The 22261-nt window shown below is 52.6% G+C and overlaps 1 protein-coding gene across 5 annotated transcripts in view; it reads left to right on the top strand.

The window, feature by feature from the left end:
- ARHGAP22 (Rho GTPase activating protein 22) overlaps positions 1-22261 on the top strand; it is a 207630-nt gene that overhangs the window by 126800 nt on the left and 58569 nt on the right. The window contains exon 1 of one of the 5 annotated variants that reach the window (XM_071215884.1): positions 10355-10428. The exons of 3 other annotated variants lie outside the window; for them this stretch is intronic. In XM_071215884.1, coding sequence (XP_071071985.1) covers positions 10377-10428 — 52 coding nt within the window. In that variant the 5' untranslated portion in view covers positions 10355-10376. Of the gene's footprint in view, positions 1-10354; positions 10429-11148; positions 11277-22261 lie in introns of those variants that run through there. One more of the 5 variants, XM_058299129.2, reaches the window with a different exon arrangement.

The following is a 22261-nucleotide window of genomic DNA, read 5'->3' as shown; positions in this document are numbered from 1 at the left end:
AATAATCAATACTTGAAACAAAACAATAACATGTGATGTTTTTGACTCACAAGTATATTTCATGTCTACTTTTTGTCAACTGCTGTAAAACTTTTTACCCTGTGTTGGTCAAGGCAACGGTGGGCAGTGAGAAGATTGTTTCAGTTTAAGCTTCAAACTACCTCCAAATATTATCCATTAATTTCATCATCTTCAAATAATAGTGTTCTAGTCCGCAAGGCTGCCAAAAGCAATATGCCAGAAATGGGCTGGCTTTTACCATGGGAATTTATTAGCGTGCAAGCTTACAGTTCTGAGGGTGTGAAAATGTCCAAATCAAGCCATCCTCAAGGCGATCCCTTCTTTCTGAAGACCGGCCGCCAGAGAACCTGGGCTTCTCCGTCACATGGCGCGGGGTGGCATCTCCTGGGCTCCCCCTTCTCTTCCAGGCTGCGTTGCTTCCAGCTTCTTGCTTCTGTGGCTTTCCTTCTCTCTGTCTGAATTCCATTCTTTTGTAATGGACTTCAGTAAGAGGATTAAGACCAACCCTGAATTAACTTAACATCCTGCTCACTGAAAGGACCCCTTAAAATGCATCTACACCCACAGGAATGGATTAACCTTAAGAACATGCTCTTCTGGGGAGCAGATGTAGCTCAAGTGGTTGCGTGCCTGTTTCCCATGCATGAGCTCCCGGGTTCAATTCCCGGTACTGCCTTAAAAAAAAGAACATACTTTTCTGAGGTCCATACAGCTTCAAACTATCACACCAATACCATTTGTCTTTCAATGCTTTAGAGATTTTTTTAGCTCTTTTTATCATGACCTGTAGTTTTATTTCGAAGTTTGTCTTTATCTTCTTTAGTTTTACCGTGTCGGTGTCGATTCTGATTTCATGGCTGCTCGTTTGAATGTCCCCAATTTGGAAAGCAGTCTAAGGATTTATGTTACAGTTCTCTTCCTCCCTTGTGGACGTTGGAGGAAAAGAAAATCCCTTTCTAAGCAGCTTTTCCTGTCTTGCATCAGTGCACCGTCACCCCAGGTAGGCGAGGGGCCATCAAGACGCCCAGCGCCCCTGGAGCCAGGCGTCTCCCGGCGGGCTTGGGGCAGAGCTGGAGGGGAGACCCGCCTCACGCCTGCTCCAGGAGGCCCCCACCCTCACGACACAGCCGAGGACAGGGCTCGGGCAGGGGCTCCAGTCTGTGGTTCGCCGAGTCTGGCCCAGAGGGGCGCTCGACCAACAACCGTCGAGTGACCAGACCGCCAGGCGGGTCAAGTGGCATAAGCCACCCCACTGGTGCCAGACCCGCCCTGGGGATGGGGCGGGCAGGGGGCTTTTCTTCTTTCTACCTGTGAGCAGCTGGTCTTTTGTCCTGTGGGCAGGGGTGAGATGGGCAGGCAGCCAGCATCCCAGGATTCGTGTGCGCTAAGACCTTTTGTGGCCATTGGGGGCGGGATTTTAATTTTTTTGTGTTTGAGTGGTTTGGCAAAGATTGCCCTTTCGGCGCGCAGAAGGCGGGATCTGTTGGGAGGAAGGGTTGGCGGCCTGAGTGCAAAAACAGCCCAGGTTTTCTGGGAGAAACGAGAGGATACACCGACAGGGTCCTTTTCGCCCTCTTGGACAGGAGATGAATTTGACCCCTCCCCCCGGGGCCACGGGTGCAAGGGTGGCAGGGGGCGGCGCTCTTCCTGCGGGCGGTGCCCTCTGCCATTGAACATCCCTCTCGTTTTTTAAGTGCTGGTCAAGAACCACTAATCTGATTCCGTAACCCCTGATGGCTCACAGCCCCAAATCTAAGAAAACGCGTCTTGGGACTTGGTGTTTGGGAGACCGATGGGGTGGACCAAGGCCCAGCTGCAAGACGGACGGGGCGGGCCTCGGGGTTCAGGGAGCTTGACCTGGCCCGGAGGGGGCAGGGGCTGGTGTGGGGTCAGGGGTGGAGGTTCTCAGAAGTTTAGATGTCACCTGAAGGCACTTGGCCCCTGGAACTCGTGGGGAGTATGGGGGTGTGTGTAAGAGAGAGAGCGCGAGCTGCCGGCCTGTGTGCAGACCCTTCCCCCAAGCCCGGGGGTCGCTGCTTCCCTGGGACGCCCTGGGGGCCCTGCAGCCCTCCCCACACGGCCCTGATCTCCTCTTATCACCCCCACCAAGGCCCACCCTAGGCGGCAGGCACCCTGTGGGGTGGCTAGAAGGGAATCCACAGCCTTAGCCCCCAGGAGTCCTGGCCGGAGCAGAATGCCAAGGCTGGGCAGAGCATTCTTGAGGAGTTGCTGCTTCCCAGCAAAGCCTGGGTCCCGGGGGAACAGAGCGTGCCCCCGCCCAGCGCAGTGCTGAGCCCCAAAGCCCAGCTGGGAGTCAGCATGGGAGGGGATGGGTGCAGACCCCTGCCCACCAAAGCCCCGGACAGGGGAGGCAGGGTGGCCCTGCGCCTCTCTTCTTCCCCACTAGGAGGCAGCAGCGAGCGCCCTCGCTCCTCCACCTGCCAGGTGGACTCGGCCACTTCCGCGCCTTGGGGCTCACAGGTCCCTGCTGCATGCACTCTTGGCCACACAGGGACTATCCACAGTCCCTCGCAGGCTCGTTGCATCAGTGCCGTTTTGCACCTAAGACCCCCAGCCCGCGGCCTGGCACGTCCCAGAGGTCCCTCCCTGGCAGTCAGCAGCAGCAGCCGTGACCGCCGGAGCCCTGGCCAGCTCCCAGCTGGGTGCACAGATGCCCGTGGGCCTGGTTCGCGGTCGAGGGGCTCCTCCGCTGCAGACGTGGGGGCACTAGGGGCCCTTCAAAGGTCTGTGCGCGCGTACTGTGCAAAACGAACCCTTGCCGCGGGCACGCATTAGGGCGCTGCCTCTGAACAGACCGCTGAGCCAAGGGAGAAGCGAGAGGCCAGAGCCCCGCTGGAGCTACACACCCGAATTCAAGTCTCTTCCCCCTCGGCAAGTCACGCAGCCATTCTCTGCCTCAGTTTCCCCATCTGTGCATCAGGGATTAGAATAGGGTCCTTGTGAGGACTCATGGGTTAATCTGGGCCGAATGCTCGGAGCAATGCTTGGCTCAGTACGTGTCACTCTCACTAGGAAGCACGTGTCCCTCTGGCCGGCGCCTGCCAAGGCCACCCGCTGCCCGTGGAGGGCCCTGCCTCCCCCGGGGCTGCTGCCGCCGCCTGCCCACGGGCAGGGAGTGGAAGGCGTTGCAGCCAGCGCCTCTTGCTTGTGCCCATGCTGCATTTCTCCTGGGCTTGGGGAGGGAAGAAGGACGGAAAGAAAAGGTAGGGGGCCGGGGATGAGGGCGAGCCTTGGGAAAGGACAATGGGCTTTGTGCAATGCCTCCCCGGGCAGTCTGGCCAAGTCCAAGAGTTCCAGGCCACGCGAACAGCCAGAAAAATGTGGCCCAGGAATTTCTCCCCAGCGATTCCCCTTGTCTTTCTCTGTGGGAATTTGGAGCTGCCGGCACATTCCTTCCACGAGCAGCAGCCACTGCAGCTGAGGGCCCATTGGCTCGAGCTGTGGACCCTGGCTGTGCCTCCAGGGCCCCGCCTCCGCCACCCACTCCCCGGGCAGAGGGGATGGCAGACATGCCAGAGGATGGGCTCTGGCTGGCAGACCCCAGAGCTGGCTCTGCCCGGGCCTGCCTCCCCTGGGGCAGACTGCCCAGCCGCTGCTCTCTCCCCAGTCTGTCACGCAGCCTGAACATCTGGGACAGGATTCCCACCTCTTGGAGAGAGGAATTTTTTTTTCGAAGCCAAATGCTTCCCAACTTGAAGGGAAATAATTTCCCAAATGCTCTAAAAAGCTTTCGAAGCAGGGGCTGGCAAATAATGACCCATGGGCCAAATCCAGCCTGCTGCCTGTTTTCAAACATAAAGTTCCATGCGAGCAGGGCCGTGCTCATTCTCATTTGTGCTGTCTGTGGCTGCTTGCAAGGAAAAGTGGAAAAGTGGAGCGGGGACTCAAGAAGCCAGATGGCCCACAAATCCTAAAATATTTAGGCTAAAATACTGCTTGGTCCTTGGAAAAAGTCTACTGACTCCCATTTTAAAATAAAATGTATTGCATTCAGGGATTGATGTGTACTCCTGTTATTTCACAAAAGATTTGAAATAGCTTAAAATGAGAACCCTCAGAATACGGATTAACACACTACTAGGCGTAGAAATAAAGTTAAGGGCCTGAGGAAATGTAAATGAAAGTAGAAAAGCCAAATCAGGAACCAAAACCCAAATGTGACGGCCATTAGGATCGTCCTGCTTGGAGGAGATGTCTTGCTGTGGCTCTGCTTTAGCCTGAGAATGACGCTGTCATTAGAGGACCATTCCTCTGCTGTCCCCGCAGCTGCAGGAGTTCTCCTTGTGTCTCAAACCTCACTTCAACTTTTCCCTGAGCTTCCTGGTAGCCACATCAAAAAGAGAAATAAGACTTGTCTCCTTAAGGGAAAGGAAAAGAACAGAGTCATTAAAGGGTCCACGGTATTTTCTAGCACAAAGCACTGGAGCTTGCTTCAAAAGTGATGCCCTTGGGGAGAAGATGTAGTTCAAGTGGCTGAGTGCCTCCTTCCCATGTACAAGGTCCTGAGTTCAATCCCCGGTACCTTCTGATAAAAAAAAGTGAGACCTCTCTTCATTAGAGTCATGTACTTGATTAAGAAAAAGAAACCCCAACAAGGAGTCTGTCCAGTTAGTCTCATTTGCAGTACTGATGAGGAGGGGAGACAGAGTCTAATTAACCTGTTTAATCCAATGTCCAGCCAGATACATAAATCCCAATCAGCTGGCACAAAATCCAGCCTCCTTTCTGCCTCTCATCTCTGCGTGTCTGTGTGTTTCAGGCTGAACAGCTGGAGCTGACTGTGGGTACCCCACCCCACCCCTGGCGCACCTTGTGCCTTTCTGGCACAGGTAGACCCTCCAGAAATGCGTGAGGTGGAGTGGCTCCAGCCTCCCCGGACCCCACTTTGCCGTGAGAGGTGTAGAGGTTTTGTGGAAACATAGAGCCCTCGTACTGCAGCGCGCCTGCGGGTCTGTCACCAGCGCAGCTGGCTGTGCGCAGAGAACGCCGCCGTTAGGGCACTGACAGGTGGAGGGCAGGCGGCTCAGAGTTCCCCAGCCACTGCCATGTGCCCTTGAGTGCTCACCTGGCCTGGGCCGTATCCTTCCCTGTAAACCGGGCACAAGGCTGTATGAGGCAGTCGGAGTGTGGCTTGAAAGGAGTGGTCTGTAAAGCGCCTTCTCCCTCCACTCTTCGAGACACTCGCAGGCGTGATTCTTTCCCACTAACAGCAGTGAGCATCGAAAGGCCTTCCTGCTGGACTCTGCATCGCCTCGTAAGGGTTTTGCCTTTTTTAACTGGGTGTCTGCCCCGGGCCCACAGGGCATCTAGTTCATCATCGTGGCCTGTTCCTTCTCCTTCCAGAATAGCTGTCACGGTTATTAAGAGCCCAGGCTCCAAAGCAGGACCGGCTGCTCAGCCACGAATTAGCTGTGTGACTGCACACAAATTACTTCACCTCTCTGTGCCTCCGTGTCTTCCTCTTTAAAGTGGAAAGAATGATAATACCAAGCACATTAAGTTTGCTTGATTTGTAAGTGAACTTACACAGAAAAGCTCCCAGCCTAGCATCAGGGCCAGGCATAGTTAGCCATTATTATTTTGTGTTACTTCCTGTGTATCGGTTATCTTCTGCTGCGTAACAAACTACTGAAAGCTTAGCGGTTTAAGTATTGCATTTGTTTGCTCGTTGTTCTGCAATCTGGGCAGGACCTGGCAGGAAGAACTTGTCTCTGCTCTCCAAGGTATCGGCAGGAGGACCCACTTCTGGGCTGGCCTCCCTCCGTGGCTGGGAATTGGCGCAGCACTGGCTGGAAATTCAGTGCCCCGTGCCACCTCTCTACTTCGTGAGTCCGGGCTTCTTGTGGCACGGTGTGCTCAGGAGAGTCCTGCTGCTTCCGAGGGGTGGTCGGCTTTCCCTGGAGGTGGCCACACCTGCCCAGGACGTAGGCATGGGCCTGGCCCAGAGCCATGTGTGCCACCTTCTGCTGGCAAAGCCGGTCTGAGGGCAGCCCAGGTTCGAGGGGAGAGGACAAAGGCATGAGAAGGGAAGGTGCCACCTGTTAGCCAAGTGCCCTCCTCCTCTCCATCTCCTCCCACCTGCTGCCACGTTGAGCCCTGACACCTCCTACCTGGCTAACACCTTTGGCTCCTTAGTGTTCTCCCCACCCGGTCTCTGCCCACCCAGTCTCTCCCCTCCAGGCCCAACTGCACTCCAGCCCCAGGCAGATCAGTCCGAATGGAAGGTTGCATCCCACTCCGCCCCTACTAAATGTCTTACTGTGGCTCCCCTTTAACCTGAGAGTGACGTGGTCCCTTGGAAGACCATTCCTCTGCCATCCCCTAAGCTGCTGGGCTCCTCTGCATGTCCCAAATCTCACCTCAAAGACCCCTCCTCTGTAAAGCCTCCCCTGGCCACTCCAGCAGACTGGGTCACTGCCCCTGCCCCAGAGCTCCCAGGACACCCTCCCCGCTTCCCCAGAGCTCATCCCTTGGGCTTTGTCCAGTGTCCGGTCATCATTTGGTACACAGAATGAATGAATGAATGAACAAATGGTCATTGCTGCCTCCAAAGCTACACCTGTGATGAAGACGGCATGCCCCCCTTTTACCCTTCCCTCGAGCACCCCCGGGCAGAGCTCACACCCTGCAGTGGCGCTGTGAGGACCGCATGGGCGAGTCTGGTGAGACGCAGAAGGGCTCGGGCAGTCTGGCTCGGAGTCTCCTAAGGAAACCTCCGCATGGCCTCGGGCTGTCCAGAACAAGGGGCTGAGGGCACACAGGCCCCCGGATCCCAGGAACAGCGGCAGCCTCCCCGGAATCCAGCCCCATATCTGTACCCTTGAACTTTGGGTCTCCCAGGGAAATGGAACAGAGCCTCAGGGAGATGGGCTCTGGGTGGATGGGGCAGCCCTGCCCCTTGGAGCTTTTGTTCTCCAAAGCTGGTGTCCAGCCCTCCTCCCCGAGCCCTTGCACTCACTGGACACCCACCTAGGTTCTAGCTGGTTCTTTGCGAGCACTCTCCTGGACTGCGGAGGCTGGAGCAGAGCTGGACACTTGCAGCACGGGGTGAGCCTCATATTTTGGCTCAATTCTTGTAGGTTTGGGATCATGGTCAATTTGGGGGACAGAACTAGGTTAAGGGAGTTTGATTTTTCAGGTAAATTCTATATGTGCTTCTTCAGTTACAATGCACAACTCTAGACCTAAATAGGGAAATGCCATCTACCCATCTATCTGTTCATCTATCCACCCACCCATCCATCCATCCATCCATCCATCCATCTGTCCATCCGTTCATCAGTCCATCCATCTGTCCATCCATTCGTCCATTTAACCATCCATCCATCCATCCACCCATGCACCCATATGTTCATCCACCCATCCATCTGTCCATCCATCCATTACCCATCTACCCATCCATCTGTCCATCTATACACCCACCCACCCATCCATCTGTCCATCCGTTCATCAGTCCGTCCATCTGTCCATCCATTCATCCATTTATCCATCCATCCATCCATCTACCCATGCACCCCTATGTTCATCCATCCATCCATCCGTCCATCCATCACCCATCTACCCACCCATCTGTCCATCTGTCCACCCACCCACCCATCCATCCATTCATCAGTCCATCAATCCATCCATCCATCCCTCCATTTATCCATCCATCTGTCCACCCAGCCATCCACCCATGCACCCATCTGTTCATCCATCCATCCGTCCGTCCTTCTATCCACCCATTACCCATCTACCCATCCATTCATCCATCTTGACTCTCACTTACCACCTTGTTGGTCCTGGGCAAGTCTTTTTACCTCCCTTAACTTTATTTTCATCCTCTAAATGGATCTAATGGTATCTGCCCTATGGGGTTGTCCTGCGGTTCAGGTGGAATAATAACATTTGTGAATTCCCTGTCCCATGGGGAGTAGCACATCATAAATGTTACCTTCCTTCCCCCTTGTCGAGTAAGACACACATCCAGAAAACGATAAAAAGACTAAGTAGAATCAGGAATTAAACCATGTGAAACCAAAAGCGATAATTCTAGGAGCTCTTGCCTGGCTTTCTGTCTGCCAAACTGCCCTGGGCATTGATGCTTAAAGCCACTTGGAAAAGTCGACTATCTCAAAATATATTTGAACGGTTCAATGGGGACGCTGACCCTCTATAATAGGCTCATTTGAAATGATCCTGCTTTGCTACTTCCTCTTAGAAAGATAAACAAGCGGGCTATAATGGCTGCTGTGATGTTTTCTTTTAAATCTTGCTCTCTAAATGTAGGAGTTGGCGGCCGGACAATCCCCCAGGGACTGACTCCCTGCAGATGCTCTCCCTGAATGCCAGGGAGCTCTAGCTTGGAATTCCTGGGGCCTCATTAAGCCCGCTGCAACAAAGTGATCTTGCTGGTGCTAAAACCGTTTAAAATGACTTGGCAGCGAGCAAAGTCAGCCTCTCTGTCTTTTCTCAGTCGCGCTCTCTTTGTAACCCCCGCCCGCATGTCACGAAGTGAAAACATCTTTCCTTCCAGATCTAGTGCAGGCCAGCCCTCCTCTCTCCCCCTGTGCCTCCCCCTGGTCTCTCTGGAGCAATCTGCCTTGCTGTGGTTAATCTCACCTTTGAATGGAGACTCAGCTCCTGGAAAAACCTCTTCCCTGCTCTAATTCATTCTTCCTTCCCCCCACCTCCCTATGTTACCTCTCGCTTTCCATGCCTCGGGCAGCCCCTGCCCTCTGCCTGGTTTACTTCTGCTCCCCTCCTGTGCCACCCTGTCCTCTCCCAAGACGGCATGGGATGGAGGGGAGAGAATCCCAGCCGAGCCAAAGAGATCTGAGGTTGGCCCATGGTCCTGCTTCCAGGTTCTAGGACCTGAGTTTGGAAAAGAACCTGGCATAACGAGAACCCCTTTCATTTGATGGTCTACTTATTTTTAATTACACAGTCCAGGAATCCACCCTCCTTTAATTAGACCACTGTCTCTTGACCTCCCCTTTCAATGCATTCTTGTCACCCACCATCTCTCCAGAGAAGACCACTCTTGCTTCCCTCCCCCAGCCCCCCAGATCTAGAACAGTGCCAGGCCTACAGGAGCACCCAGGAAATATGTGTTGGATTTTACACCCAGCGAAACTCGATAGTAAGGTTTTGGAGGTATGTGTTTAACCTAGGTGGTACCGCCTCGTAAATCTCGCATTTGGCTCCGACTCCTCCTTTCATGTAGTGTCCCATTTTAGGACAGTGCCGATGGCTTCGACAGTTCCTTTAATGATGAACATTTAGATGGTGCCAATCCTTGGCAATTACAACCAAGGCTGCGGTGAGTAGCCCCGTACCGGTGTTCTTGGGCACACTCTGAGAAACGGAATTGCTTGGTCATGGGGCATTAGCATTTTCAGTTTTAATAAGTAGCTGCCTTCCAAAGTGATGGCACCAAAGCACACCCTCGTGGCAAAGAGTGCCTGTTCACCCAAATCCTCACCAGCCCTGGAGGATGACGGGGACAGCTCACACAAGGCACTTGGCCAGGTGTGTTCTAAGTGATCCATACATCAGCTCATTCGATCCTTACAACCATCCGCCCAGCCTTTTCTATTACTCTCCCCCATTGTATAGATAAACTGAGCACAGGGAGTTTAAACCACTTGATGTCATCAAGCCATTCATTTGTGCAAACGAGTGTGGGTGACATTTCCCTCACCTTTCGGAAGTGGCCTACCATGCCGAGGTAGGGAGCCCAGCCAGGTCGGGAGCCTGGGCTCTCTTCCTGCAGGTAACTCACCTGTTGCAGATTCAGGTGAGCTGAGAAAATTCAGCGGTGTGGCCCTGGAACGGAACACGTGTCGTCCCAGACCTCCCCCGAGCCTCCTGGTGGAGGTGACTGCTCAGAGGGTGCTGGGGGGTGGGGGAGGCACAGAGGGGTCGGGCCAGCGTCGCCCCCCGCCCCCCGCCCCCCAAGCTCGTCCCCGGGGCGGGGGAGGAAGCCGCAGCCTAGCCGGCACGCACAGGGCCCCCTGGCGGCCTCCGGGCGGGCGCGCGGCCGGCGCCCAGGGAGTAACGGGCCTGAGGAAGGGCGCCCGGGAGCGCGGGAGCCGGCGCGGGCCGCCGGCGCGCCCAGAGCCCAGCGGCGGAGGGCGGAGGGCGCCGTCTGCGCGTCCTGCAGCTGCTCGGCACGGTCTGCCCCGAGGCCCGCGGCCCGCGCCGGGCCGGGAGGGAGCGGGGCTGCCCGTCCCGCCGGGGACGCTTTGCCCCGTGGGCGCCCCGCTGGGCACGGCGGGCGGCCCGGACCTGGGGTAGGGGGCTGGGGGTGCCAGCTGGAGCGGCGCGAGCAGCGGCGGGACCGAGGGGTCGCCATGGGACTGTGCTGCTGCAAAGACTGGAAGGGACACCTGCGAGCGCCCAAAGGTAACTCTCCGGCGCGCACGTGCGCCGCGCGGCTCGGGAGCTCCGGTCGCCGGGTGCACGCCCAGGCGCCTTGCTGTACCTGGGGCGGGCTGGAGCCGCCGGGGCTGGCCAGATGCTCCCCCGGGACCTCCCCGCACCTGCCTGGGAAAGGACGCAGGTGTGGGTGAAACTGCGCCCCAAGCCGCCTAACTTTGGAGTGCGAGCCTCTCCCCAACTCGGGGGCGCTGGCGGAGCGCCTGGGTCTCCTCTCCCTTGGAGCCGGGCCGGGAGGCTGGCGCGGGGAGGCCGAGGAGGGCCGGGGAGCGGAGAGGGGAGGGCCTGCGCTCTGGGGCCCGGAGCTGCCGGGGGCCGCGGCGGCAGGTGGGCCCAGCCTCCGCGGAGGAGGAGGCCGGGAAGCGCCCCGCGTCGCCGCCAGGAGAGCGGCCATTCATTCCCCTCGCCCGCGTCTGTCACAAACTTGGACCCAGGGGCCATGACTCAGAGTTTTCCAAAAGTCACGGTGGAACCTGCGACTGGAATGCAGCAGACTTGGAGAGGGCCCAAAGCCGAGAAATATGCTCGGGACGTTGGCGGCCGCAGGGAGGTCCGGCCTCCTCCCGCGGGGCGCGGGTGGACCTTCCTCCTTAACTCTTGGCAGGCTGAGACACCCTGTCGATGGTGGAAAAACCAGTAGTGCGCGCCGTCCCTGCAGCCTTTCCCCCGTTCTCCTGACCCGAAAACTCACTTCCCCCACTTGGTAAACTTGGAGCTTGCAGCTTCCGGGGCCCCAACCCTGACCTGCTGGATCTGGCTGGGGGTTGGGGTAGGCTGTTTTGAAGGAGCTCCCCTCAAGGAACGGCTGTAACCAGGTAAGTGTGGGGAACCCTGCCTGGAAACCACACCATCAGCGCAGCCTCTGCTGGAATTGGTGCTTGTCTGTTTCTCTGTGTATTTTGGATTCAGGTAAAGGACAGGTGGGACTTTGTCAAGCCACTGGAAGGACTCTGGTCTAGACGATGATGCCACAGATGTGCAGAGTTGCTTGACAAAGGACCCTAGGTAGCTTGTAACCTGTCTAATAATTAAATATAAACCAGCTCAACACGGCTGTATCTTGAAACAGGCAGTACAGAAGGAAGGGAAACTGCCTCCAGTTAACTAGCTCAGTTTGGGACTGATCCTCTCCGCAGCTGAAGCCAGTGGGAAATGTGAAGAGTTGCCTGGGTCTCATTATCCTAGAACAGCGGTTATTTTTAGCGTTTGGTTTCAAAATGAAAAAAAATATTTGCATGTGGCACTCATGCTTGGAGGGAGGGTCTGAGAGAGAGGATGTCTTCTGTGCTCTGGCGGGCAAGGGAGTAATAGGATTCCGGGGGCAATGCCTTATGCCTCCTCCTCGAAGGCCGGCTGGAGCCCAGGGTGGAGCTGGAAGGGTTTTCCTGGAGAAGAGGGTCAGGGGAGAGCAGGCTGGGTCTGTCTTGCCCGCTTCTCTGTCAGTCATCCAGGCAGGAGGTGGAGCCGGGGCCCCAGAAGCAAAGGTGGATTTGCAAGGCACCAGTTAGGGAGGGCGCGTCTATGTCCTGCCCTGGAATGGAGCTGGGGCATGTCCTCCCTCTAGAGCTGTCTCCTGGGCTGTGAAAGTCCAGGGCCGGCCAGCTGCGCTCCACGCCAGGTGGGGGAGCGCTCCCCAGCGTGCCTTCAGCCGGGCACCCCAAGGCCGGCCGGCCCCAGCAGGGGAGCCCAGCCCGAAGTGTCCGCAGGCTCCCTCCGCCACACCACCTGGCAAAGCTGGCCCAGCCCGGGGCGGGGTGGCGTGCCCCGTCCAGAGCAGGCACCAGCTGCTGCCAGGCAGGGAGGAGAGAACCACTTTGATGGCTCTTCAAGGCCTGCAAGAGAAGACAGACACTGTTTTTGCGTGTAAACTCTCCACGTTCAAGTGCCGTCAACTGATTTAACAAATTAGGACCCAGGGGCCCCCGTTTGGCTAGGTGGGATGGTTGGGGGCATTCAGAGCGAGTTCCAGGATATTACAAAAATGTTCTGAAGTAGCAAGGCGAGGGTCCTTGGTCAAATAATCGTAGAAAGCACAGATTCCCATCCGGGAGGCTGGCACCACAAGAATTCCCGAGCCTCATGCACGCTGGCGCAGTAGACGTCCCCGAGTGTAGAGGAAGTTGTCGCAGCGGTCTCCAAACCTTTGCTCGGGGAATGTGTTTTTCAAAGAGTGTCTCAGGGCACCTCTGCACTTGGACACACTTTCAGAAATGCTTGTTGAGGCGTTAAAATGATTCTGCTCTTAGAGCAGTGACGTAGTACGTCTGTTCCCAATGTGGGAGTGGGAGAGAGAGAGAGCAAGAGAGCTCGCTGTGCCCAGCTACCTAGTATCAGGCTCTCCAGGTCTCCAGACTAGATGTGTGTGTGTGCAGATTTTTAAAGATCAAGAGAGTCCTTTATACAATTTCCATTTTCCTAAGGCAAGAGGTATTCTTAATTGATTTTATTTTTGGATATTTTTTAATCGAAATTTGGACAACAGAGTGTTTTGCCATGTTGTCCCCATTTGAAAGTGTACCTGAGAAAATAGACATGCCCAAGTGGTAGACCTGGAAGCCCACTGAGAGAGCGGCGGGGCCGCACTGGGTGCCAGGTTATGTCCGTGGGTGTCACCCCCGAGTCTGCACCATCCAAGGCCCGGCACTTGGCGCAGGAGACACCGCGCGCCTGTGGCTGCGGTGCTGCAGGTGGGCAGTGTGCACCTGGCAGTGGCTCTCAGGTGCATTGGAAGGGAGAGGACGCTGGACCGGTCACTTCCCGTCACATGCGAGGCAGATCATGGCAAGGTGGGCAGTCGTTTAGGTCTTGGAAAGGGCCGTGAGCACAAGGATCCAACCTGGAGGGCGAGAGGGCGGGTGATCCGGCTCTGAGCTCCGAGGACCCCCGCCGGCTTTCCTCGTTTCTGGGCGGTGGTGGCAGGTACTCCTGCCACCTAGGGCTCTGCGGTGGGTCTGATGGTGGCAGGCTCCACTTCCTGCGGCCTTGCGGTGTTGGCCGAGGCGGAGCCCTGGAGCGAAGGAACGGAAGTGAGCGGAGCAGGGGCCAGCATCTGTTGGAAGTTGGGTGGGGTCTCTCGCCTTACTCTTTGGCCTGCGGACCTGTCCTGCCCTCTGGGCACCGCTGTCACCATTTTCCCTCTGCCCCGTGGCCACGCAAGTAACCCCAGGGACTTAAAATCTATAATGGGGAATCGTAGCTTGTAAATCAGCACTCTTCATCCCTTTTCATCCCCTTCCTCACTACTTGGGACCCCTGCTCTGTTAGTTTCTCTCATTTCTCTTCCCTCCCTACCTGAATAAATTACTGGCCTAACTCATAAATAAATAAATAAATAAATAATAAAGTCAGGTGGGGGCAAGGACAGATGGACAGACTTTCCAACCTCTTAGACCCTCCCAGGCCCTGCCTTCCCAACTCTCCGCCCACCGTGACCTCCTCTCACACCCGCAGGAATGGATGAGGCTCAGGGAAATGGTTTTCTGGGTCCAGACGGCTCCAGTCCCTCGCCAGGGGTCCTCTCGTCCCCTCCAGGCCCCACAGGAAGTCTACACTTGGTGAGCCCTGGCGAGAGTCCTGCTGTCTCCGGGTGGGCTCGGCCACCCCTTCGGCCCAGGCATCCTGAGGGTCCCGGCAGCAAGCCCCAGCCCCCACCCAGTGGATCACGCAACTGTCATCGGAGGGAGTATGGGTGACGGGTTCCCCTGGCAGATCCCACCCCGCTTGCCTGATGGACGAGGAACCGCTCCCCTCAGAGCGTGGTCTTGGCCGGGTGCCCAGGGGCCAGAGCGTGGGGCACGGGGCTGGGCAGGGACGCCACTGTGCCCCCAGTGGGCTTTGCAGACAGATGCGTGCCTCTCTGTCCCAGATGGCGAGCAGAGAGGGGAGGGGGCATGCTGTCACCAGTGCTGGGCGGTGGCAGAAGTCCCCCGACAGCCTCTGCACCTTCCTCCTTAGCCGAGGTCCCCTCTCTCCACCAAGTCTCCCTGGATTCGCAGGCAGCCTCTTCCATGCCCCACCCACCCACCCAGGGCACCCCGCCCGGGCTACGTGCTGGCACTGCGAGCTGGGGGGACCCAGCCCCTAAGGACTCAGGCAGAGGCACGACCGTGGAGAGTGATGCTGCAGGCCGAGGAGAAACGCAGCAGGAGCAGCAAGCCTGGGTGCCGTGGGGGCACTGGGGGCTCAGGGGGTGCCCCGAGCAGGGGACATCACGCTGAACCTTACAGGAGAAGCTGGCCCCACAGGGAGAGCAGGTGAAGGCCACAGCACCCCCAGGGGGCCTGAGGGGCTGCAGGCCCTTCAGCGGCCGCCCCCCTGCCCCACCTCTGGGTCCCGTCCCTCAGGGTCCCGCTCCTGCACATGCCCCTAAACTGCCTCTTCCCAGGCTGGCTTCCGCCCCTTCCCAACCTGCCTCAGGCTGGCAAACTCCCCAGCCCCGGAGGCAGAGGGGGCACAGCCATCTGTCCAGCCCTTGCCCACTGGGGGCCCTCCGTGGGGTCTCCCCCACATGGCAATGCTCACAAGGCCGCCCCCCAACTTTGCGTCTCCTCCTCCTCCTCCAATTTGCCACCACCAGGCCCAGTGCCAGAACAGACCTGAACTCCCCCACCTGCCAGCGCCCGCCAGCGCCCTGGCCCCGGCCAGCACCCTCAGGCCCCGACCCCCGCGGGGGCCCCCTGCAGTGTCCCCCTTCCTCGTTCCAAAGCATTCCTCAGCGCATTCCCCCCCAGCCAGTGGACCCCTCTGGCCCTGAGTGGCTCCGACAGTGACATCCAAAGGCCCCTCCCGGGGGTCGGCGTGATCTCCAGCCTCCGCGCGTCCACCCCCGCCGCGCCCCGCAGCGGCTTCTCCGTCCCTGAGCGCCCCTCTCTCCTCTGCCGCTGGCACTGCCCACCCCCTCTCTGCCAGAAGCCCCTCTCTTTCCTGAGGACCCCAGACTTTTTTCTGGGCTTCGGTGCCATGGTTTCCTGAGGGGCTTTCCCAGACCCCCACTTTTTGCTCACCTACCGCCCTGCGTGTTTCCAACGTCTTGGTGGACGTGACTTGCACAGAATCGCGGTCCCTCCCCACGAGGGCAAGGACAGGCCGTTACTCGCTCCCCGTGGTGTCAATGTGGGGCGGTCATGTCCAGATGGCCTGGGCTTGGCCGTGGAGCCTCCGGGCCCCGGGGATGGGGGGCCCCGGCGAGAACCGAGTTTGCTCAGCCCCACACCCGCCCTGGGAAGGGCCCTTCTTTGCTGCCTCTTCCCCCTTCCTGTGTCCCAGACAGCAGACCTGTGGGTTCCTTAAAAAGAGGAAGCAGCCTCCAGCAGAAGAACTGGTTCTGTTTCCCAGCAGGGGACCTTAGGTCATCGCACCATGGCCCTGAGCACCTGCAGCACCCTGTAAAAGGGGCTCAGTCCCGCCCACTTCAAGGGGCGTCAGAGGGTGCAGGTGCTAGTCCCTGCACTGACGCTCACGAGCTGGGGTACCACTCGGGACCTCGGTTTCCTCATCTGTACAGAAGGAAACCGGCAAGACTAGATGACGAGTAAGGCCCCTCTCCGTTTGCACCTCACAATTCTCTGCAGAAACTCAGAACTACTCAGTGCTTCCAGCAGTGGGTGGGGGCTGCGGGCACAGGGCGCACTGAAAAGCCGAGTGCCTTCTCCAGCCCTCCTCTGAGAGGGGCCCAGTGGCCACCAGTGGCCATCCAGCTGGGGTGGGAGGAGTTAGGGCGGCAATAGTCGCGGGCCTGGATCGGCCAGCTGCCCCCAGGGACCAAGTTGGCCTGGCACACGGCCAGGCTCAGTGCTGCTGGCCCCAGGGCTGGGTGGGTCTTCAGGCCGGAGGGAGGAGCAGTCCTGGGGGAGTCGGACGCCCTGGCCGTGGCCTGCAGGGCAGCAAGCCTCCCAGGGAGCTGTGGAGTCCTGACGGCTGAAGGCAGGGGCAAGGAGAATCTGGTGCTTCCCCTCTCCGGTCCCCAAACCTCCAGGAGAACCTCCTTCCGGAATCCCTGGGACCCAAATGGGAAGCATCCACTTGAAGCAAGCCCCTAAAATGGCTCTCCTTGTCACACCTCCCCCTACCAGGCTATGAACCTGATAGACATCCTGCCCGAACTACAACTTTTGCTGGGAACTTCCAAGCAAGGCTGGCACCATCTAAATGTTCATCAGTAAAGAAAGTGTCAAACACACCAGCACTGTCCCAAAATGGGATACTGTGTGAAAGAAGGAGTCAGAGCTGAATGTCAGGTTTACAAAGTGATACCACTTAGGGTAAAGACATACCTGCCAAACATTACTCTAGCATTTTGCTGGGTATAAAATCTAAACACATACCTGCCAAACATCACTCTAGCGTTTTGCTGGGTATAAAATCCAACACATTTCCTGGGTGCTCCTTTAGGCCTGGCACTGTTCTAGGTGCTTGGGTCTAGAAAACTAGATCTGGGGGGCTGTGGGAAGAAAACATCTTTCCATGTGTTTATTGGCCATCTGTGTGTGTTTGTGTGTATATATATGTCTATATTTAGGTAAATGTATATTAAAACTCTTTGCCCATTTTAAATTAAGTTGTCTTTTCACTGTTGAGTTGTAAGAATTCTTTATATATTATGGATACATGTCACTTATCAGATCTTTGATTTGCAAATATTTTTTTCCTATTCTGTAGGTTGTCTTTCCACTTTTTCTTGATGGCATCATTTGCAGCACAAATGATCATAGGTCTGTTAATCATTTTGAGTGAATTTTTATGTATAGTGTGAAGAAGTCATCCAACTTCATTCTTTTGTATGTGGATATCCAGTTGTCCCAGCACCATTTTTTGAATACTTCTTTCCCCCATTGAATTGTCTTGGCACACTTTTTGAAAGTCAACTGACAATAAATTTAAGAGCTTATTTCTAGACTCTCAATTCTGTTCCTCTCATCTGTGTATCTATCCTTTTGCCAATACTGCACTGTCCAGATTTCTGTAGCTTTCTTATAAGTTTTGAAATTAGAAAGTGTTAGTCTCCCAACTTTTTTCTTTTTTCAAGATTGTTTTTGCTTTTCTGGGTCCCTTGTATTTCAATGTTAATTTTAAGACGAGCTTGTTAATTTATGCAAAAGAGGCAACTGGCAATTTGATGGAGATCCTATTGAATCTGTAGGTCTGTTTGGGATATATTGCCATCTGAACCTTATTAAATCTTCCAACCTGTGAACGTGGGATACTTGTCATTTATTTCAATCTTTAATTTCTTTCAATGATATTTTATAGTTTTTAGTGTACAAGTCTTGCACTTGATAAATTAATTCTTAAGTATTTTATTCTTTTTATGCTATTGTAAATGGAGTTATTTCAATTAATCTCAATTTCAGGAGTTTCATTGCTGTTTGTATAGAAATACAGTTATTGGGGGTAATGGTCTTCTATCCTAAAACCTTGCTGAACTCATTTATTGGTTCTGATAGGTTTTGGGTAGTTTCTGTAGGATTTTCTATAAACCAGATCTTGTCATCTGCAAACAGAGGTAGTTTTAACTCTTATTTATAATCTGTATGTCTTCTATTTCTTTCCTTTCCCTCCCTTCTTCCCTCCCCCCTTCCCTTTCTTCCTGCCTTTCTGCCTTAACTCCTGATTGCCCTGGCTAGGACTCCCAGGACAGTGCTGGATAGAAGTGGCAAGAGAACACATTTACCTAGTTCATGGTCTTAAGGGGGAAATCATTCAGTCTTTCACAATTAAGTGTAATGTTAGATGTAAGTTTTTCATAGATGTTATCTGATTGAAGAAATTCCCTTCTATTCTGAAAGGATGCTGGATTTGTGAAAGCTTTCTCTACTTCTATTGAGAGGATCATCTTTATTCTGTTAATACAGTATTGCCTTGATTGTTGGGTATTAAATCAACCCTGCAATCTTAAGATAAATTCTACTTGATCGTGATGTATAATCCTTTTTATATGTTGCTTAATTTGGTTTGCTAGTATTTTGTTGAGGATGTTTTTGTCTGCATTCATAAGGGATTTTGGTCTGTACTTTTCTTTTCCTGAAATGACTTTTTCTGGTTTTGGCATCAGTAATAATAAACTCAAGAAGGAGTTGGGAAGTGTTCCCGTCTCTTCTAATTTTTGGAAGAGTTTGTGGCCAGTAGGTGCTAAATTTTCTTTAAATGTTTGGCAAAATTTACCAGTGAAGCCATCTGGTCCTATACTTTTCTACTGAGGACAGTTTAAATTACAAATTCAGTCTTTTTACTTTTTATAGATCTAGTCAGATTTTCTCTTTCTTCTTGACTCAGTTTTGGGAGTTTGTATCTTTCTATGTATTTGTCCATCTTGTCTAAGTAAATCAAAGTTGTTGACATACAATTGTTCATATTTTCCCCTAATAATTCATTTTATTTCTGAGAGGTTGGTAATTTTGTCTCCTCATTCATTCTGGATTTAATGATTTGGTTCTTCATTCTTTTTTTCTAGTTCAGTCTACCTAAAGGGTTTGTCAATTTTGTTGATCTTTTCAAAGAACCAATTCTAATTATTTCTAATCTTTGATTTATTTAACTTATGTAATTATTTTCTTTAAATGTTTCATTTGGATTTGGTTTGTTCATTTTGTAGTTTCTTAGGTGTAAAGTTAAGTTATTGATTTGAGATCTTTCTTTTTTTATAAGAATTTCCCTCAAAGCACTGCTTTAATTCCATCCCATAAGTTTTCCTATGTTGTGTTTTTGTTTTCATTTATCAGAGCATTTTCTAGTTTCTCTTATGGTTTCTTCTTTGACTTACTATTTTTCAGTATTTTGTTTAATTTCTACATATATGTGAATTTCTCAAATTTCCTTGTTTTATTGATTTCTAATTTCATTCCTTTGAGGTTGGAGAAAATACTTCATACTTTCTTTGATTTCATTCCTTTTAAATTTATTGAAGCATGTTTTATGGCCTAGCCTATGGTCTCTCCTGGAAAATGTTCATGTGTGCTTGAGAAGAATGTGTATTCTACTGTTATTGGTGGCATGTTCCTATAGATGTTGGTTAGGCCTGGTTGGTTTATAGTGTTTTTCAAGTCTTTTCTTTCCTTCTTGATATTATGCCTAGTTGTTCTGTCCATTCTCAAAAGTGGGATATTGAAGTCTCCAACTATTTTTGTAAAATTTTTATTTCTCCCTTCATTTCTGTCCATTTTACTACACAAATTATAAGTTGTGTTGTTAGGGACATATATGTTTTAATTGTTGTATCTTCTTGTTCAATTGTTTCTATATATGAAGTATAATCTTTTGTTGAAACCTGGACATGTGGGTATTTTAATGAGTTTCACTGGAATTTGGAATCTGAGGCTTCTCTTCCTTAAGCTTGCATCTAGTTAGTTCTATGACAAAGCTTTCTTTGAATGCCAGGAGCTAACAAAAGAAGAAGGGAGGGGGAGAGAACACCTTTCCCAGTCTTTACAGGTTGACCTGTGCAAGTGCTCTCCTTTAGAGCTTACCCATGCAATGGGTTTGGAGAGTAGCCCCAGGCTGAAGTGGAGGGGCCTCTCTGATCCTTTCTGTGCCCATGTCTTGTCTTCAGCATGCACATGTGGCTCTTGGAATTCCCCCATTTACATGGATACCAATGTCCCCTCTTCTCTAGGAAATCATTTCCCCACAGCCCCGGCACTGTACTGTATGTCCTGCAGACAGCAATCCCTTGCCCCTGGCAGCCACTTGACTGCTCTCCCACAGCGTTCTGCAGGAGAGCCGGGTGACCTGCCTTCTACATACAGGAGTCCCTCCAGCCACCACCAGACAGATTGGGTCAGACATAAACACTCCCAGTTTGTACACAAAGGTTACTCTGCTACCTCTAGAACCAGGATCAGGGATCTTCACTAGAAGCACAAGCCAGCTCTGTGCCAAGCTGGTGAGAGGTGGGGCAGGGGCCAGCCAGATCCTACAGCTTTTAAGCAGCCTTTTGCCTGACTCAACACTCACCCTGGTACTGCAAAGAAGATCTCTGCAGGTTGTTTGTGGGGAAACAGAGCCCCGAAGCATTTCACTTTGCCAATTTGATTGCAACACCTCTCAGTTTTTGTTTATCTGGGAATGCCTTCTCTTTGTTTTTAAGGAATAGTTTCGCTGGATAGGAAATTCTTGTTCAACAATCTTTTGCACTTTAAAAACATTGTCCTCTGCCTTCTGGCTTCTGTCATGACTGATAAGTCAACTCTAACCTGATTGATAATGCCTTGTGTGTGAAAAGTCATTTTTCTTTTGCTGCTTTCAAGATTCTCTTTGTTTTTGTCTTTTGGTAGTTTGACTATGATATGTCTGTATGTCTAGATATTAATCTCTGAGTTTATCATACTTGGAGTTCATTGAACTTCTCCGATATGTAATGTTTCTGAGCCAATTTAAGAAGTTTCAGCCTTAGTGCTTTCAATTGTTCTTTCTGTCCCCTTTCTCTTTTCTTCCTCGGGATTTCCATTATGTTAGCTTAGTACACTTAATGGTGTCCCACAGGTCTCTAGGGTTTGCTCATTTTACCTCTCTTTTTTCTCCTGCTCCTCATACTGAGTAACCTCAATTGGCCTATATGATTCTTTCTTCTACAAACTCAGATATGCAATTGAGCCCATCTAGTTAATTTTTCAATTTAGTTATTGTGCTTTTAAAGTCCAGATTTTCTAACTGGTTCTTTTTCAAAATTTCTCTTTGTTGATATTCTCTATTTTGTGAAACATTATTGTCATACTTACCTTTAATTCTCTAGACATGACTTCCTTTAGTTATTTGACCATATTTTAATAGCTGGTTTGAAACTTTTATCTATCAAGTTCAGCATCTGGGCCAAGGATAGTTTCTATTGAGTGGGTTTTTGTTTTGTTTTGTTTTGTTTTTTTCCCTGTGTTTGGGACATTCTTTCCTGTTTCTTTGTGCGCCTTGTAATTTTTTTATTGAAAAGTGGACATTGAAAAGTAGACATTGTAGGTGATACAAAGACAACTCTGCAAATCAGACTCAATTTCTTCCCCAAGGTTTTTGTCATTGCTGTTTGTTTAGTGACTTTCCTGGGCTAATTCTAACATCTGTGTCCTCTATAGTTTGTAGCCACTTAAGTCTCTGCTTGGCTAGTTTAGTGGTCAGCTAATAATTTGTCAGAGATATTCTTTAATGGCCTGAACCAATAAGTAAGTCTCTTACCCTTTGCTGAGTGGCTGTGTGTGATGGGGCACACTTCAATACTCAAATAGTTTATGATTCTGCAGTAGTCTTCACTTCCTGCTTGCAGAGGGCTCCAAAGTCAGCCAGAAGGGAAAGATTACATACCTCTCTTGGTCTTTTCCTGTACCTGTACATGTCCTTCTAGATCCCCAGGAGGAGGTCAGAGCTTTTCAAAGACCTCTATGGATAATACCTTCCCCAGATCTTCCTTTTAACTTTTGGCCTTGCTTGCCCCAATTGCTATCGCAGCCTTGGGCAGCTATAATGTTAAACAGCAACTGCTGACTATTTCTAACAGATGCCCTGGAGATAGAGCTTTTCCTGCCTGAAGAGCAAGTTAACTAATGGGAGTCCCCTGTAAAAGGGGCTTTGTCAGGGAGCAAACAGCTCAAACTCAAACCGATGGTACTGGGAGGATAAGACGTTTTGGGAAGCTAACTCATGCCAAGGTTTACAGGTACTTAGGTCTTCCCTGAAAAGGACCCTGCCCCTCTCACCCACGCTTTACCTAAATGCTGACCGGTTCCCTGGGGCTGGTTAAGGTGCCAAGGGCTTGGATTCAAGGAGGCAGTGTGATACGTTGGGAGCTCACGCAGCTTGGAGTTAGGCAGACCCTGGGTCT

This window comes from Dasypus novemcinctus, chromosome 6 (assembly GCF_030445035.2).
Source record: "Dasypus novemcinctus isolate mDasNov1 chromosome 6, mDasNov1.1.hap2, whole genome shotgun sequence".
Lineage (NCBI taxonomy): Eukaryota > Metazoa > Chordata > Mammalia > Cingulata > Dasypodidae > Dasypus > Dasypus novemcinctus.
Note: the sequence above shows the minus strand (reverse complement) of the source record. Positions and strands in the feature narration are given on the sequence as shown.